At 39.7% G+C, this 16605-nt stretch overlaps 1 protein-coding gene across 2 annotated transcripts in view; it reads left to right on the plus strand.

Annotated features, from left to right (window-relative positions):
- Window positions 1–16605, plus strand: part of PLPP1 (phospholipid phosphatase 1) — a 68067-nt gene that overhangs the window by 24512 nt on the left and 26950 nt on the right. Inside the window, exons 2-3 of one of the 2 annotated variants that reach the window (XM_040578891.1) lie at window positions 6343–6494; window positions 9805–10085. In XM_040578891.1, coding sequence (XP_040434825.1) covers window positions 6343–6494; window positions 9805–10085 — 433 coding nt within the window. The remainder of the gene's footprint in view (window positions 1–6342; window positions 6495–9804; window positions 10086–16605) is intronic. The other variant, XM_040578890.1, reaches the window with a different exon arrangement.

Consider the following 16605-nt stretch of genomic DNA (forward strand, 5'->3'; position numbering starts at 1 on the left):
AAGTACCTCAACGTACTACTTAAGCTTTTTTCGTAGTCTGACATCTAGGTGTCACTTCTGGTGTAAAGCTATACTAATGAAGTTCGTATTAGATAATAGCACAAAAGCGGTGGTGGCTCTTCTTGAAGTGCTGGGAGAAAAATCTTTTAAAATTGTTTTGTTTCTAAGCTGTGGAGAAAGACTACTGCTACCCACTGCTTATACAGAGATGTTAAAAGCTGCTTTGTTGGAAGTGCATCCAATGTTTCCTGGTGCCAGTCACATCTATTTGCTTCCTAATCTCTCTTAATATATCAGGAGGACAGAATACTCAGGCTAAAGGCAGTGTTAAAAAAACAACAACACACCAACCCCCCCTCATTATTTACACCTGCCCATTCAAATGATTACTTCACCAGAATCTTAAGAAACTAGTCATGGGATTAGATGTATAAATAAGTAATTGAAATGTGAGAAGTGGACTGTAGGAGCAAGTGCTCCCTGGCTTTCACAAGGGAGGAAGGTACCAGTACATCTCCCCGGAGTCTGCCCTCTTCAGCGCAGTCATAAACGCCCCGGGGGGGGAGCATGTGTAGTGAGGCAGCAAAGCGGGGTACTTGGAGCAGTAAATACAAAGGTGGTAGTAATATGGCCGGTGAAATACGGTGTGGGGAAGTGTCACGGGGTGTCCTTCATGAGGAGGCTGGAAAGGACAACTAAGGGCAGCATATGAAGTGGTGATCTCTTCAGAGTGGTAATGATGAACTTTTAAGTTCTGAGGAGAGATCAGCTTTGTGCCCAGTAACAGTGAAGAAACCTAATAAAGATTAGAAGCTTGGAATGAAATACATCTGTGTTATATGGGGTATTTATGGAAAAAACTACTAGCATTATTAGTCAGAAATCACTTCAGCTTGTGAGGAAATTAAATCCATTATACTGTACGACTGTCACTCTTGGACAAGTGTACTACAATTGTTTAAAATATTCAGTCTTACCAGTCAAGCCACTTGTGTTTCTACCTCCTGTATTTTGACTGAAAAACTGTTTTCAGAGGCTTGTATGTATCTCCCTCACTGAATATCTTTATTGCCAGCTGTATTTGTAGCTCCGTGTTTCTTGGTGGTGGTTGGGTCAGTTGTGCTCTGATATTCTGATACCGACTGCCTATGCAATTCACCGATCTACAGCCTTTGTGTTCTGCTGAACTGTGCAAACCTCACCTTTCTTAGTTTTTGAGATGAGGAATGTACTTCAGCTGTCCTTCTCTTGTCTGCATTTAAGACTGATGAATTGAAACCGAACATGTTTGTAAAATCCGATTGAATGCTGTTTCAGAAGAAGTTCTTGTTGGGTGGCTTGAACTGTTAATGTCTTTGGAAAAGAATTGTCTAATGGTCACACTATTATATTGAAGTACAACAACCACAGGAAGCAGACGTTATTTTTCCCTTGTATTTTGAACTGACAAGTTGCCAGTTTATCAGTTGTTGAACCTCCGGTGACTCTGAGCTCATTACTGCACATATCTCCATCTGTTCCCTTGCTTCAGTCTTAGAGTTGTTTTGCAGGCAGAACTGGCAGACCTTGATCTTCCACTGTATCAAAGAATTGCCAGCTCTGTCAGCAGTACATCTCCTAGTTAATCATTAATGATGCTGTCTTATGCACTGCATAACACCAGGTTGTTGGCTTTATCCCTGTGATTACCCTACTGGTAACCTCTTCCCAACATTTTAATTCCTCTTAACATACTGTTGTCATCTTCCCTTCATGCAGTTTCTTCAGTGTTACAATTGACTTGGAAAACATTGAGGGATGCTTTCTGGTACTGTCACATGGGAAGTATTGGTAGAGGGAGCCTTTAATGACCCTCTGCCACATCCACTCCTTACTTAAAAGAAGTACTTAAACTCTCCAATTTCTAACTCACGTAAAACTGAGCCCAGTTAATTTTTACCGATCTTTTTAATGTGCCAGACTTTGCCCTTAGAAATTGTAGCTTGTTTAGGGCAAAAATGGATAGCTGTATATTTGTAGGAAGATCATGCCTTTTAACTTACTGTGGCAGCACATTGCTGTGGCAGATGATCAGGATTTCTTTTCCTAGTGATCCACCATTGAGTCTTTTCTGCTTTTGTTAAACTACTTTAGACTTGTATGTGGATAAATCTGGCAAGGATGTGCACAGCTTCCTTTACTACTAAAATCTGTTCTTCAGTTGTATCTGGGAAGTTAAGACCTTGTACCATTATGAAGACAAATTTATCGTTTGGTATCTTCAGTCACATCCAGACCTGTGCCAGGAGGTTTCATACTTGGGAAATTGCAGTCATGATGCAAAAATGTATTCATGTCTTCTGGAATTATGGTGTATCTCAGGGTGCAAAAGTAACATGTCTATCACAACTATAGGGAAACCTTACTGTTGTACTTGCTAAGTAAGAGTCTGTGCCTCTTTTGTTACTTGTGCCAGTTCTTCTGCTTGTTTGTCCTACCTGTCCTGATGAAAAAGCCATAGTATTTTCCCCAGTGTCTGCATTGTCTTCAAGGGAAAGAGACTTGCACTGTGGAAAGTACTTAAGCTGTACATTTGAAATAACTTTGATTTGATTTTGGAAAATAAGTTTGTGTTTCTAAAAAGAAAACCAAACCCTTAAAATCCCACAAAACTTGACTTTGCTGGTTCATTTAAAATAGAACAAAACCCCTAAGTATTGTGAGGAGTTTTTCTTAATGGCATCACCTGCCAGAATCAGTAAGAGTTACTGCCCCTCTGGTTTGACTTCTGCTTTTCTCCCCCTTCCTAATACTGAAGCCAGCCTGTGTGTGTTTGAAAAGTAAATTAAACCTGCTGTATGGGCTGTGTTCTGAGGGAGTAGATGCTGACATTAGAAAGTACTTTAACCAAAAAGAAATCAAAATCCAGTATGGGCACATCTTTTCAGGCTAATAACTGCTTTGGATTGAGCCAAAGGTAAACTACAAATGTTACAGTTTTGTGACTTTTCAGCTTAACAGTGTTAAGCAAGTCTGATCAATTTTACTGTAATCTGGTTAGTAGAAATTAAAATTTACCTCAAGCTTTCATGGAGCAAGCCTCCTTTAAGCACTGAAATATACTGAGAACAGCAATAAGACAAATGGAATTACTACTTAGATCTGTCACACAGTTGAAGGGAAACTGAAGAAACACTTCATGAAGTTCACTGCATAAGCTTTTTTTAGCTGTATTGTATTTCAGTGCATAACTCTTCCAATTAATTGTTATGGGTAGATACCTAAACTTTACAACTCATACTGTCTTACCTAAATTTTGCAGGTTATGACTTCAGGAAACAATGTAAAGTCGTCTTAATTAGCAAAGTGGCATTGGTTGCAGACAAAGTAAAAGAGGTGAAACAAATTATGAAAGAGAAGACACTTGTTTTAACTGGTTCTTACTTAAAAAGCAAAACAAAACCAGTTTGTTTTGTTTGCATGATCATGATACAGGAAGGTGCTGCAAGCAATTACAGACTAATTGCATCATAATCTCAATATTGCTGAAGAGTAAGCACATGTTTCAAGCAGCTTCTGTTTGCATGGAAAAGCATGTGTTGTCATTGCATGAAGGACTTCATCATTCCCATGATCCACATACCATTGCTTTTCATATCTGATTTAGCAGCAGGCAGCTACATTTTTAAAAAGACCCCCATAAATACCCCAGCACTCTTGAAAATTTTCAAATCTCCCACCTTGAGAAGCTGAAACATTCACGTGTGGGGAAGAGAAAATGAGGACTAAGCCACCATGGCACCATTATTCATAGAGCAGATCTTTGAGGACGATGCAGAGCTGGTGACATGATGTCAGTGACACCACCTGTGATCACAAGTGTTTGGCAGTGTGGTGAAGCTGTGATAAGTTTTTCTAGGCTGAACTTAAATTTTGTGAGCAGTTGCTTACCATGATGATTAAAACTACCTACTCTGAAGAAGTATACCTGTCATTCTCTGATTCTGGAGATCTAGTAAAATGCTTTCCAAAAATAGTCTTGATAGTATGTGTGCAGGACAGAGGATGAAATCTTTGTTCCATACATATTTTATAAGACAAATGGTGTTGGAAACACTCGATGGCGTTATGTTGACAAGTGATTGTCCCTCACCGTGAGTGCATGCTGCTCCTGTCTCCTCCCTTGCACAAGTCAGCTAAATATTAATCAACTGATGGTATATTGTGACATGCTGTCACAATATCAACACAAGGGGAGGGCAGAAATGAGGTCTGGGCTGTAGTGTTTTCAAAACCCTGCTACTCTTTCTTAGTACTAGGAAAAAGGAAGAAGGAATTTTTTTTTTCCCCTCCCCTGGTAGGAAAGGGTATGTTTTTTCACTGTACTGCAGAGTCCAGCTCCAGGGCTCTGTGCTGGCTGCTGTCTGAATGGGCCAGTGTTTTGGCAAGGCTCTGGCTTGGCTCTTAGCCCATCCTGTTGTCCTTCTGCTTTGTTGGTGTGCTTGGACAGCTTCCAGAGCTAGGTCACTTGCAGTCCCACTGGTCTGGCACTGGCAGCAACCCCTCTTCACAATGGCAGTGGTTTTCTTCTGTCACTTTCAGAGGGGAGGCTTGATTTTTATGACTAACAGTACAGAGATACTTGATTCTTTTGCGATGGGCTTAGCTGGAATACGTGGGCGTTATGATCAGCCCATAACTACTTTGTTGTGGAACAAAGCTGTGTCATTCATCAGAGGTCACTTCAAGGAAATTTTCACCTTATGAGCCATTCATTTGTTATTTGTTCTTCTGTGTCTGTTCTCAAACTTAAGCATTATTTTAAGCAGTCACTTTATGGTGTGAAGAACAAAATCAATAGCAAATCATTGATTGCATCATTTGTGATGGGCCTGGGAGTCACGCTTAGTTTGGAGAACTTCATGGGTAGAGACTGAAGGGAGAAGGAGGGTTGAAAAGGACACTAGGTCTGTCTTGTCTTTTTTTTTTTTTCACCTTACCTCTTGTAAGTATTGACTGTGTAACTTGGTGTTTCTTTTACCTTCCCTAAGAGTTCTTTTACTGCTTGGTTGGTATCTCTTTTATCCTTTCTTTTTCTCCTGTTCTTTCTGCTTTTGCTCTTTTTTGTATACACTTACTTAGGGCTAGCTGTGTATATGGAAAGTAAGAGGTGGGCTGTGCCTTGACGCAGAAGTCCAGAGAACTGAGACTACAGCAACATCTTTCTCTGGCAGGAAGGAAGGAGGTTGCTTCTCATCCTTCCAATCCCTTACTAGATTAGGAGCATTTCCCCTCAGATAGTTTTTGTTGTCCAACTCTATAGATTGGTATGCATTGTATGTGCAGTACTACTGAATTTTAGAGCACAAAATCAAGGGCTTTTAAGCACTTCAGTGCCACAGTGTTGTACATATCTAAGTTAAAGAAGATCATTTATTGTTTTGTTAAACATTCTTGGTAGCCCCCTACTATTTTTACCATGCAACCTATTTCTTTTTGAGGGCATTCATACCTGTATGCAAACAGATTGTGCAGAACTGTGTGTGTCGGGTATGGAGCATCAGGGTTTAAAAATGGGATTCTATTAATCTGTAGTAATTTGTATTGCATTCTGAATGTGTTTGTTTTTTTCTAATTTGTTGTTCAAATGGCTAGTTTTGGTTAGTGTGCAGGTCTCTTGAAGTGCAGTAGCACAAAGTGTTGTGTGCCTTAATCTTGCGTCCTGTTGAATTTGGGGTGAGCCAAAGGCTTACTCTTTCTGTTGAAGATAGGGGAATAAAATCTCCATGCCCTGAGGTTGTATGGCTTGTGCAGTGACCACATTGTTCCGGGGAGCTATGCAGTGTGTGTGGAAGTGAGGGGTTTGCATGCATGTATAACTCCTCCTTTTTTCCAAACTCCTTCTGCACTTGCACTCCTTGAGAAGCACCCCTTTTCTGCTTTCATGAAATGAAGTTTATGCTCTTCTGACTTGTAAAGCTGTCCAGAGAAGGTATAAAGGGGCAACTATTGCTCGCTGGAATATAAAGGAATGGTACCACATAACTGTGGCAGTAGCAGCAGATTGAACAACTCAGTGGTTGTCAATTGAACTGTTTACTGAATCATGGTTTTGGCATGCTTCCATACCTGATGTGCTACAAATGCAAAGGTGGGAGGAATCCTGTCCTGCTCTCCATCATTCAACAGTCCTTCCTGGGAGCTGTGAAGACAAGGCAGTACTCATTGGCCAAAGGAAGTGCATAACCTCCTAATCTGCTGCATGCCCATTCCTCTTTATGCACTTCTCTTTGCACATGTGGGGGTATAATCATCACCAGAGTTTGTTGCATTTGTAATGTATTTTTTATTCCTTTTTGCTAGCTGGCTTGCCTTTTGCAATTCTCGGTTCAAGACGTGTCCCCTTCCAGAGAGGAGTTTTCTGTAGTGATGAATCCATCCGATATCCATACAAAGAGGACACCATTTCTTATAAATTGTTAGCAGGAATAATTATTCCTTTCAGTATAATTGTTGTAAGTTAAACTTTTCTTCATTGCATTTGATTTCAGTGGGGGTGGGGGAGAGGGAGGAGGGGCAGTCTGTTAATACAGACTTTAGAAACTGTATTCTGTAAGATTTCTCAACTTCAAAATAATGTCATTAGACCAGGTGCTAAAGCAGTAGAAATGGTGTTCTGGCAAGAATAATGAAAAAATTTTCTATAATTGAGGTCAAACAACTAGAATTATGTAACAGAAAAAGAATACCTTAGAACCATGGTGGCTTAATTGTATGGTCTGAAAGATAAAAACCTTCCTCCCTTACTGTATCAGTGAAGAGTAACACTAATGTATTTTGAATCACCATCAAGATTTTCTATTTTGGGAGGTACTACCTGCAGAATATGAGTTTGCATGACCTGTTAAGTCAGTATGTTTTATCTGCTGCAGAGTTATCAGAAGTACTTATCTGTGTGGAAATGTAACAACAGATAACATTTTTTTAATAGAAAAATGTTATGACTTCCAATCAGAACTTAACAAAAGCATACCTAGAATAAAAAGAACAAGAATGGATATTTTCCCGAAGGTCAGGATAAAACACAGCCCATTGTCAGAGTTACTGCTAGGGCTCACTTTCATATTGCACCTAACAAGCTTGAAGACTGGGTAATGTTCTCCTTCCCTCCTCTTCAGATCAGTGATCTGCATAGATTGCCTCTGCAGCTCCAGTTAAGAGATCTCCCTCTTTGACCACAGCTCCTAGCTCAGCTGAACTGGCTCAAATGTATAGTGATTCTGTGTCCTTAAGATTTAATTACATGCTGTCAGCTGAGCTAACCTAATAGCTTACTATGGACAAAAGGTGAGATCCCACTATGAATCCTGTCTTTTTCTTCCTCTGGTGGCTTGTCTGAACCACTATAAACTAGTGAAACTCCTTAACCTGGCAGAAAACAGCATCTTTGAGCTAGGTTGAGTGGAAAGACTCCTGGAAGAATACCAGATGAGTACCGGTGCTGGTGCAAAAAGTGGTGGGGGCATGGGCAGAGGGGAGAGCTGAACCTCATCAGTTAACCATTTAATGTCCTAAGTCTCATGGGACTGCACTTCAGTTCCAGCAATGGGCCTTCAACAGGGGCCTCAAGATGTCTGTCCAGAAGTACTAAAAAGCATCAGACCCCACCCATGGTGCTGGGTGACATCCCAGCTCATCACAGCTACACTTTAGGCAGAGTTACAACTTTCTATGCCAAATAAGATCGTTAAGTGTATAAATATTTATCCAAGTGTGTTTTAGGAATCAAAGCTGGAAAAGGAGCAGCTAAATGTAAACCTCAGTATTGGCCAGCTGTTTCCCTGGGCAAACAGGTTAAAATCAGGAGGGGTATTATGGCAGTCTCCACTGCTTCTTGTGTAAGGACTGCATAGACTTTTATCTAGGTTCCAACTACATCAGCTTGTAGCTTATGTTTGTTCTTGGGTGGAATTTTTTTGCATAACTGTAGAAATGTGTGACTAGGAATCAAAACTGTGACTTACCTAGTTTTCCTGTTCTTGGAAAAACTGCTTCAAAAACTTACAGAAATACTTATGGAGCAGATAAAACTTGGGTTTTGAGTGTTCTGTTAACTGGCAAGTGGTTTATGCTAAACGAATCCAATCTTTTAAGATAGGACTTCTTTTCACACTGTTATATAGTAACATGGTATGTTACTACTGTATCAGCTAAGAGTAGCAGTCACAACTGAAGTCCATCTGGCTTGTTACCTCTTTTCTAGTAGCGGCTGAAACAGATGGGTGAGGAAGAACTGAAGAATACGGCAAGCAAAGGTTGATGTTTTGCCCTCTGTACTTTGCTACCAGTCATTTGCAGCTCAGGGACTTTTAAATCAGAAAGGGCTTCAATGAATACAGTAATTTTTAATGGATGTATTTCCTTTGAAATTATTCAGTTTCCATATGAACCTGTATGAACATTTAGCTAATAAAGTTAACATCATAACACCAGGGGTCATCTTCTTTATGAAATCAGGCTTTTCTGTCAAGATTGCTTTGAAGTCAGATGGTGAAAGCAAGTGTTGATGTCCTTTGCTCAATGCTTAGATTATTGAAGATGAATACATTTTGCAGGTACTGGATATCTGGATGCAGACAACATTGACATCACCCGATTTTTTTTTTTTTTTGTCACCACAACTGAGAGAAGTGACCTTCTGGCACGTTTTACAGCAGTGTTCCTTTAAAAGGGATTCATTATTTACCAGTTGTGGCTGTGATATTTCTCATCAGCTATCTTTATATCCCCATGTCTCTGGGATAGGTAGATTCTGTATAAAAGCTTACCAACATCTACTTCACTGAAAACTCTCAGCTTTAGTCCATGCTCTGGTGATTGTGTGCTTCAGTCCATGTTTCAATATGGTGCGGGCTGTAATACTTCAGCGTTCACACATCTGATGGGATTGTCTGCTTTGATGTGCAAAGCTGCTGACAGCTATTTTGTCTGCCCACGTGTCAGTGTGTCTAACTGCTTCATTCACCAAAGGTCTGGTTTGCTGGGATTCTGCACTTGTCACTCTCAAGTGACAGATGGAGCCATCACTTAATCTTTACAGAATTTTTGAAGATCACTTCACATCCATGCATATAGCTCCCCACCCATCTGATAACCTGTATGAGTCAAGCCTTTCTGTTCAAAATGGGACTGTCTGGTTCAACATCCAACCAGTCTGGGGTGAAGTTGGCTTAAGGAAAAACTTACTTTCTGCAAAAGATAAAGTTTCAGGAAAACAAAATTAAATCTTGCTTTCTTGTCAACACTTGATACATGTACTCTGGGGATTCAGGGTGAAAAAACCCATGGAAAGACCTCAATTTTCCTGAGGAATAGGATTTTTCTTTGTTTAAATAACTGGAAAATGGAGTCTAGACCCTTCAATACAGTCTCTTGCTTCACAAAAATCCCTGGTAACTTTATAATGAAATAGAAAAAGAATAGAAAAGTTTAGCTGAATAAGATATAATAATGGAGAAGACATTGCGAACTAGAGCCATGCCAAGTAATACAGATAAATGTTACTCTGAGAAGTTTTTGATTTTCAGAATACTTAAAAAAAAAGACAAGTTCGACATGCAGCAGGGTAAGGTACAAGGGTTTTTTTTCTACATAAAATGTTTAAGGTTTGGGCATGGTTACTGCTGACTCTTGGAAAATTTAAATTTCCAGTTAACTGTTTGTAAAGATTATTAACCTGTGAGTGTACCTGAGTACTAGCAACAATGAGTAGTATCTTTCTTTTTAAGTGATTATCTTTAACTGTTGTCCTTATTTCTTTTTCAGATAATCCTAGGAGAGACTCTTTCTGTCTTTTACAATCATTTGCACTCCAATTCATTTGTCAGAAATAACTACATAGCCACTATTTACAAAGCCATTGGGACCTTCATTTTTGGAGCAGCAGCTAGCCAGTCATTGACAGACATTGCCAAGTATTCCATAGGTAGACTGCGCCCTCACTTCCTTGCCGTGTGCCAGCCCGACTGGACCCGAATCAACTGCACTCTAGGTTACATTGAGAACCTCTCTTGTCAAGGAGACAAAGCAAAAATCAATGAGGGAAGGTGAGTAACTAATTTCTGCTTTTTTTTTTTTCTTTACAATATGTGGGTCATGTTCAGTTTTGACTTTCTGTTTCTGAAATGTCTGTGCATCCTGTTGAAGAGAGTTTGAAATCTGCCTTCAAAATTGGATGTGGAGAGTAGCAAGGGAAGTGGCTCAGGTTGAGAATGAAAGCCAACAAACCTGGATGTATCCATATAAAATATGGAGGACTGTTAAAAGGGATCACTCTGCCCCGTTTTCTCATTATTAGGCATTTCATTAAGGTAAATACTTATGTACCAGTTCAATTGCAGCAAGGTAGTGGGAAGACAAAATGAAGAATCTGAAACGCATCAGAGTTTTGTCACCTTCAAAGAACAGTGAGTTCTATTGGAAATGTTAAAGTATGTTCAGAATAATTTCTGTTTAATTAGAGTTGCTTAAGCTTTTTTGGAAGCTTAGCTTTAGAGAAACTCATTGCCATTCTTTTTCCAGAAGACCTAGATACCCTGTTAGATTTTTTTTTTCCCTCTGTGTGCGTGGTTTTAACTACGTGTGTATAGGTTTTGCTCATTGTCCTCTGTGCTCATATGATGATCTAGTATGTGTCCCCTATGGAACTTCCAGTAGCATGCATGGTATTCCTCAGCAGCCACAGGGGAATGCTGCATATTAATTTGGTGGGTGACCAGGTCCAGCTCAGAGTCACACACAGCAGCTGTTCAGCAGTGCCAGGATCAGTCTGTGTTTTGTATGGCTGTCGGTAGCAGAAGAGCAATTGTACAGGTAGGTAGTATAGGAGATAATCCTAAAATGAACAGCTTCATGCAGGTACTAAATAGACTGTTGTGGTTTAACCCTGGCTGCCAGCTAAGCCCTACACAGCTGCTTGCTCACTCCCCCCACCCCCAGTGGGACTGGGGAGAGAATCAGAAGAGTAGAAGTGAGAAAACTCTTGGTTGAGGTAAGACAGTTTAACAGGGAAAGCAAAAGCTGCACACAGAAGCAAAGCAAAACAAGGAATTCATTCACCACTACTTACCAGCAGGCAGGTGTTCAGCCTCTCCAGGAAAGCAGGGCTCCGTTGTGCATTATGGTTACTTGGAAAGACAAATGCCATCACTCCAAACATAACCCCCCCCCCCCCCTTCTTCCCCTAGCTCTATATGGTGAGCATGGTGTTCTATGGTATGGAGTATCCCTTTGGTCAGCTGTCCTGGCTCTGCTTCCTCACAGCTGCTTGTGTACCTGCTCACTGGCAGAAAATGCCTTGATTTAGAGTAAGCACTACTTAGCAACAACTGAAAGATCAGTTTCTCAACATTATCCTCATACCAAATCCAAAACACACCACTGTGCCAGCTACTGAGAAGACAATTAACTCTATCCCAGCTGAAACCAGGACACAGACAAATTGAAGGATTTTTTTGAGAGATTAACATAGAATAGTGTGCTTCACATGCAGCTTTTTTGTATTACTAATGCCCATAATTGTGCTTAGTTGAAGATATTGTACTTTCTTGAAGATATTCTAGACACTGATGGACTTGCCTTGCCTGTGTGAAGCCCTGTAGAGTGAGAATATCCACTCATCAAGGTGTAACTTCAATCTGTTCCAGGAAAATTGATGATGTACTTCTGAAGACATTTAATGGTCACTTTCATATTGCTGTCAACTTCAGTTTCTGGAAAGAGGCAGGATAAACAAAGGAGGATTTTCATGCACTATAGAAAACAAAGACTTTCTAAACAGCATGTGTGCCAGACTTTTAAATGTTACTGATTTCTCGAAGATTTGACTTCACCAGAAGAACCTTAATTGAAATAAAGGAGATGCAGCCTCCCCCAAGATAAGAAATTGTCTTGGTGTAATGTCAGCTTTACAAAATTTAGTGTGGCGAGTTAGCAGAAGTGCCAAACCCTAACTCTTTAGAGTTTAAAAATGGCAACCTGTAACACAAGGTAGGAGGGAAATACAGATTTTGTTTATTACATTGTGGTGGAGGTAAAATGTTCAGACTTTTTTTGCTTCAGCTTGCTAGAAGTGGTATTTTTATTCTACGTGAAAAGATACTTGTCTATGTTTCAAATGGAATGAGTCTCTAAAAGTTGCACATCTTCAGGTCCTTTGAAACCAGATTGTATGGCTATCAACATGAAACGGTGGGGTCTAAATTCGATTTTGACATATCTCTGACTCTTCAGGTGAACTTCTGCATCGATCTAAAAATACTTCTCAAATGTGAAGAGGGAAAAGGAGGGCATTTGAGTTCATTGTAATGACTAAAACGGTCCTGAAATAAAGCTGTTATTTAGGAATGCTGAAAAAGAGTTCTTATCCTCAAACAAGGAAGCAGATTTTTGTCGTATGAGAATAACAGGGAGGAGCAACGACATAGTGATCAGCTTAGCTTTTGTTTGTCTCTGTGCAACTAGTGCAGTGAAATCTGACTTCCACATTGGAAGCAAGATTTGTCTGTCAACTCTTTTAAGTGGTGAGCTGTTAGGTTTTTATTCCCAGCTACTCTTCTGTTCCCTCTTTCTGTTGTCCCTGTTGCTTCTCAAAAGTGATGTAAGAGGGGTTCTCCTTTCTGGTCAAAGCTTGCCTTGAAGTGATGACTTCAATGTGAGCTCACCTGTGGTGCTTTTGTGCTCAGCTGGGGCTTTTCCATGCCCAGGAAGCTGTAAATAAAAAGTTGAGTGGTCAGAGAAGGGTGGATCAAAGTTGGGCCATCCTCCTGTAGAGGTGTCATGGATGCAGTGACCCATCCAGTAAATCATTCTGGGTTCCCTATGGAAACTGGGCCCTAATTTGAAAGGGTAGTTTCAATGATCTTGGGTCATGTGACTACATACCTTAACAGTTAATAAGCCACCAAGAACTGGAAATTTGATTGCAGTGAGTTTTACAGCAAGTTGGAAGAGGTCAGTAGGCTCTGAAGTGGTAGCCCAGAGGTGAATTTCTGGACCAGCTAGACAGAGTTATTAGTGCCAAACTTAACACCATTTATGCTTATTTGCATACAATAAATATGCAGGTAGAAATTCCAAGAAAGAACAAAGACAGGACAACAAGTGTTGCATATAAAATCACGTTCTGAACTGAACCTGTTATTCCTGTGTAGTAGTAGAGCTTAAGATTGTTTTTTGAATATTTTTAGAGATTTATGCTCAGTTATACAGTCAAAAAGACAAATCTAATCTTTGTTTACTACTTCTTAATTCACAGCAGGAAAACAATGCTTCCAGTGTAAAAAGCCACTGTGCTTACACTATGCGTATTGTACTCTTCTGTTTTGTTTTTTCCTCCCTTCTCATAATATCGTACTTATCAAAAGTATAAAATAGTTTTGCTACACAGCATTCCTGAGTAGATCAGAGCTCTTGCTCTGAACTAGAGTAAGTGGATGTGTGTTGAAGAGATTGGTGTGAGGCTGAAGTCTCTAAAGAATGCTTTGGAAGTGGTACAGAAGAAGTTAAGTAATCAACAGTTGTTCCCATTTCACCCTACTAGTACAACTGGAAGGTGAAACATCTGAAGTAGTTTCTTATTTTTATTTTTCCCCACATGAAGGTAAAGTAAACTGTGGAACTCTTTGCTGTGCTAGGATATCTAAGTGTATATGTAGGTTCCAAAAAAAAACAAAACAACCCAACCAACCCAACAAAACAACTACAAAAAAACCCAAAACCACAAACAAGAAAACCCGAACAAACTTCTAGAAAAGTAAAACCAAGAAAACAACCAATGTTTCTGGAAGCCTAAGTTATAGTTGGAGGTTGAGAGTGTTTTGGGTAAGCATCATTGCATATTTTGTCCCAGTACTGTTTTATGCAAATCTGATAACTTGTAACTCTTTGCATAGATCTGCTATGTTACAACATCCAGGCATCGGGGGAAAGATAATCATTAGCCTTATTTTTATTGTTAATCAGTTAAAGTAGTATTAAAGTACATGATAAAATACATACATGGTTTATCATTAATACAAACCAATGGACTCTTATGCTTGGCTGTCTACGTTAATAAAGTGCCTGTTGGTTTTGGTTAGTTTCAGTAAGATTTTATTTTCTACACCTGAGCTTGATAAGCTTAGTCTGGCTGACTTAAGTATCTTTTTTACTCCGTACCATGCTGAAAACAGAGTCCTCTTCGGTTTTAAATAGCTTAGGTTCTCCTTGACAACTTCTATAGTGTGTTTGCACTTTCAGCACTACTGGTGGCTAAACTGAGGATCACACACAGTTGTGTGCTTAGTAAATCTCATTCGTATTTGTTGAAAGATGCACATAAGACCTGGCATATATTACTTGAAAATATGTAGCTCTTGCAGATCTCTAAAATAGGCATGGAAGTAACTAGTTATATTAAATTGCTAGTTAAGTATTAGCATTAGAAACTACTTCTGTGTGTCTCTGTAAGCCAGCCCTTTCTTCAGGCAGTCTTTGGCATTGAAATCAAACTAGATGCAGAAGCTTGGTACAAGGTGCTTCAAATCAAACTAGATGCAGAAGCTTGGTACAAGGTGCTTCACGACAGTTTGCTGAGGGCAAATGATGTACATGAACTGCATTCTCAAGTATTTATGAAGGTGTTGCTAGGTTTGATGTCAACTAGTTATGTGTAGAGCTTTGCAACATTCCGCTTGAATAAATACGAAGGGTAGTAACTCAGTAAAGGTGCTTGGGCTGTGAAGGTGATTTTATTGTTTTGAGTATCAAGATGGTAAAGTTCTCCTTGAAGCACGTAACACAGTTGAGTAAGATACATATTTTTTAAAATTCAATTCCACTGGGCAGAAGGGTACAGGACTTGTCATGCTGTTTCTCTGCTGGGGGACAGTGGCATGTTTCATTTAGTGTTTTAGAAAAGTTAGTTTGATTAAACGAGCACAAATTTTAGCGTCTTATGAATGAAACCAAAGCCAAGAGGTCTTCGTGTGATCTGGTGCTAGCAATTAGCATGCCACTGTTAGTATGCCATTATGGATTGCCTCTAAGGTACTTTATTTAGCACCTATAAAGGTAATGATTTGCCAAATGGCTGTTTCCTTTTCCAAATAGCAAAGCAGGGCTCGGTAAAATCGGTGGGTGTGCTAGGCAGGCTATAACCCTGACCAGGCAGGGGTGTGAGTGAGCGCTCCCTGCTATTCTCTGATCTCTGGCTTTTGTAGCTCCCATACTTTTTTCAATTCATCCTTCTTTTTTGGCTTGCTACTGCTTACCTTGGCCTGGCTTTGAGTGGCTTGCCAAGACACCCAAATCCCTCAAAGAGGGGTAGGCAGAGAGGATGCCAGAGGACAGATGATGACTTCCTTATTGGTAACTAAAGGGCAAACCTGTCTGCTCCAGCCAGTCCATGGCACAGTGTTCCGTGCATTCCATTTGCTAGCATTCTTGCATATGAAAGACTTGATTGAAACAACTGTGTTCCACAACAGGAGCTGTGAATTAATATTTTGCTGTTCCTCTGGTGAGTATCCTTTGCTGTACTTGCTGTTTATCTGTCTAAGATGAGTTCATAAACAGTGAAGCTTGACTGTCTTGTAGAGTAACAAAGTAGAACATTAAAAGTGTCTCTTTTTCTCTAGTACGTGAATTGTGAAGTAAGTCTTAAACACTCAGAAACACTTGATTTGTCTGGAAAAAAATTTTTAGGCTTCTGGAAGTGGGGAGGAAGGCAACTTAAAAGCTCTTTGCGTAGTTACACTTAAGTGTATTAGGCTTCATGACTTCCGAGATGGTGATGGGGTGCCCTCTAACTGTATTGTTAGACTGTACTAATGTATTGTGTGGCGATGTTAACTGATTGTTCCCAACTAATACTGAGCAGTCAGGAGTTGCTAATTCTACCTGGATCACTTTTGTGCAGACAAGCATTGGTAATCCCTTGGTAGCAGGATCTGGAATCCAGGAGAATTCCAGGATAGACCAGGCCAGCCTGAACCTGGAAAAGGTCAGTCTTAACTGTGTCTGTAAACTTGGAGTATCATCTTAAGCAAAGAATGAGTATTTCTTAGTGTTTGTAAAATCCAATCTCAAAGACAGTAAATGTGGCTTAGATAAATGTTCTGTCTTAGTCATGGCACAGTAGGCTTTTCTCTCCAGTTTTTATAAAATCCTTTCTACAAGCTGGTAAAACCTACCAGAAATCAAAACAAAACCCCCAAGCCCTTCAACAGAAAAACCCAAGCTAGAACAAAACCTTCCCCAAAGTAAGAATAAAGAACTCTCAACAAACCAAGCTTCTGGTGTTGAAGAGTTGTGCGTAACTGCAAGAACACTTGAGTCTCTTGATTATCAAACAATGTAGCAGGTACTATAGACAGCTTAAAGTATTTTTAGAACTTAATTTAGGATTGTGCTGTCACTTTGATTTTATATATGTATAAAATCATGTTATAAACTTGGCAGCACAAATAGCACATTAAAGCCTTGTGTAAAGGTCAGGTATATTGAATCTGGCACTATTTAAAGATACTGTTTAAACACTTTATACACAAAATGTTAAGAATAAACATTGTAGCATGAAGTGTGCAG

This window comes from Falco naumanni, chromosome Z (assembly GCF_017639655.2).
Source record: "Falco naumanni isolate bFalNau1 chromosome Z, bFalNau1.pat, whole genome shotgun sequence".
Lineage (NCBI taxonomy): Eukaryota > Metazoa > Chordata > Aves > Falconiformes > Falconidae > Falco > Falco naumanni.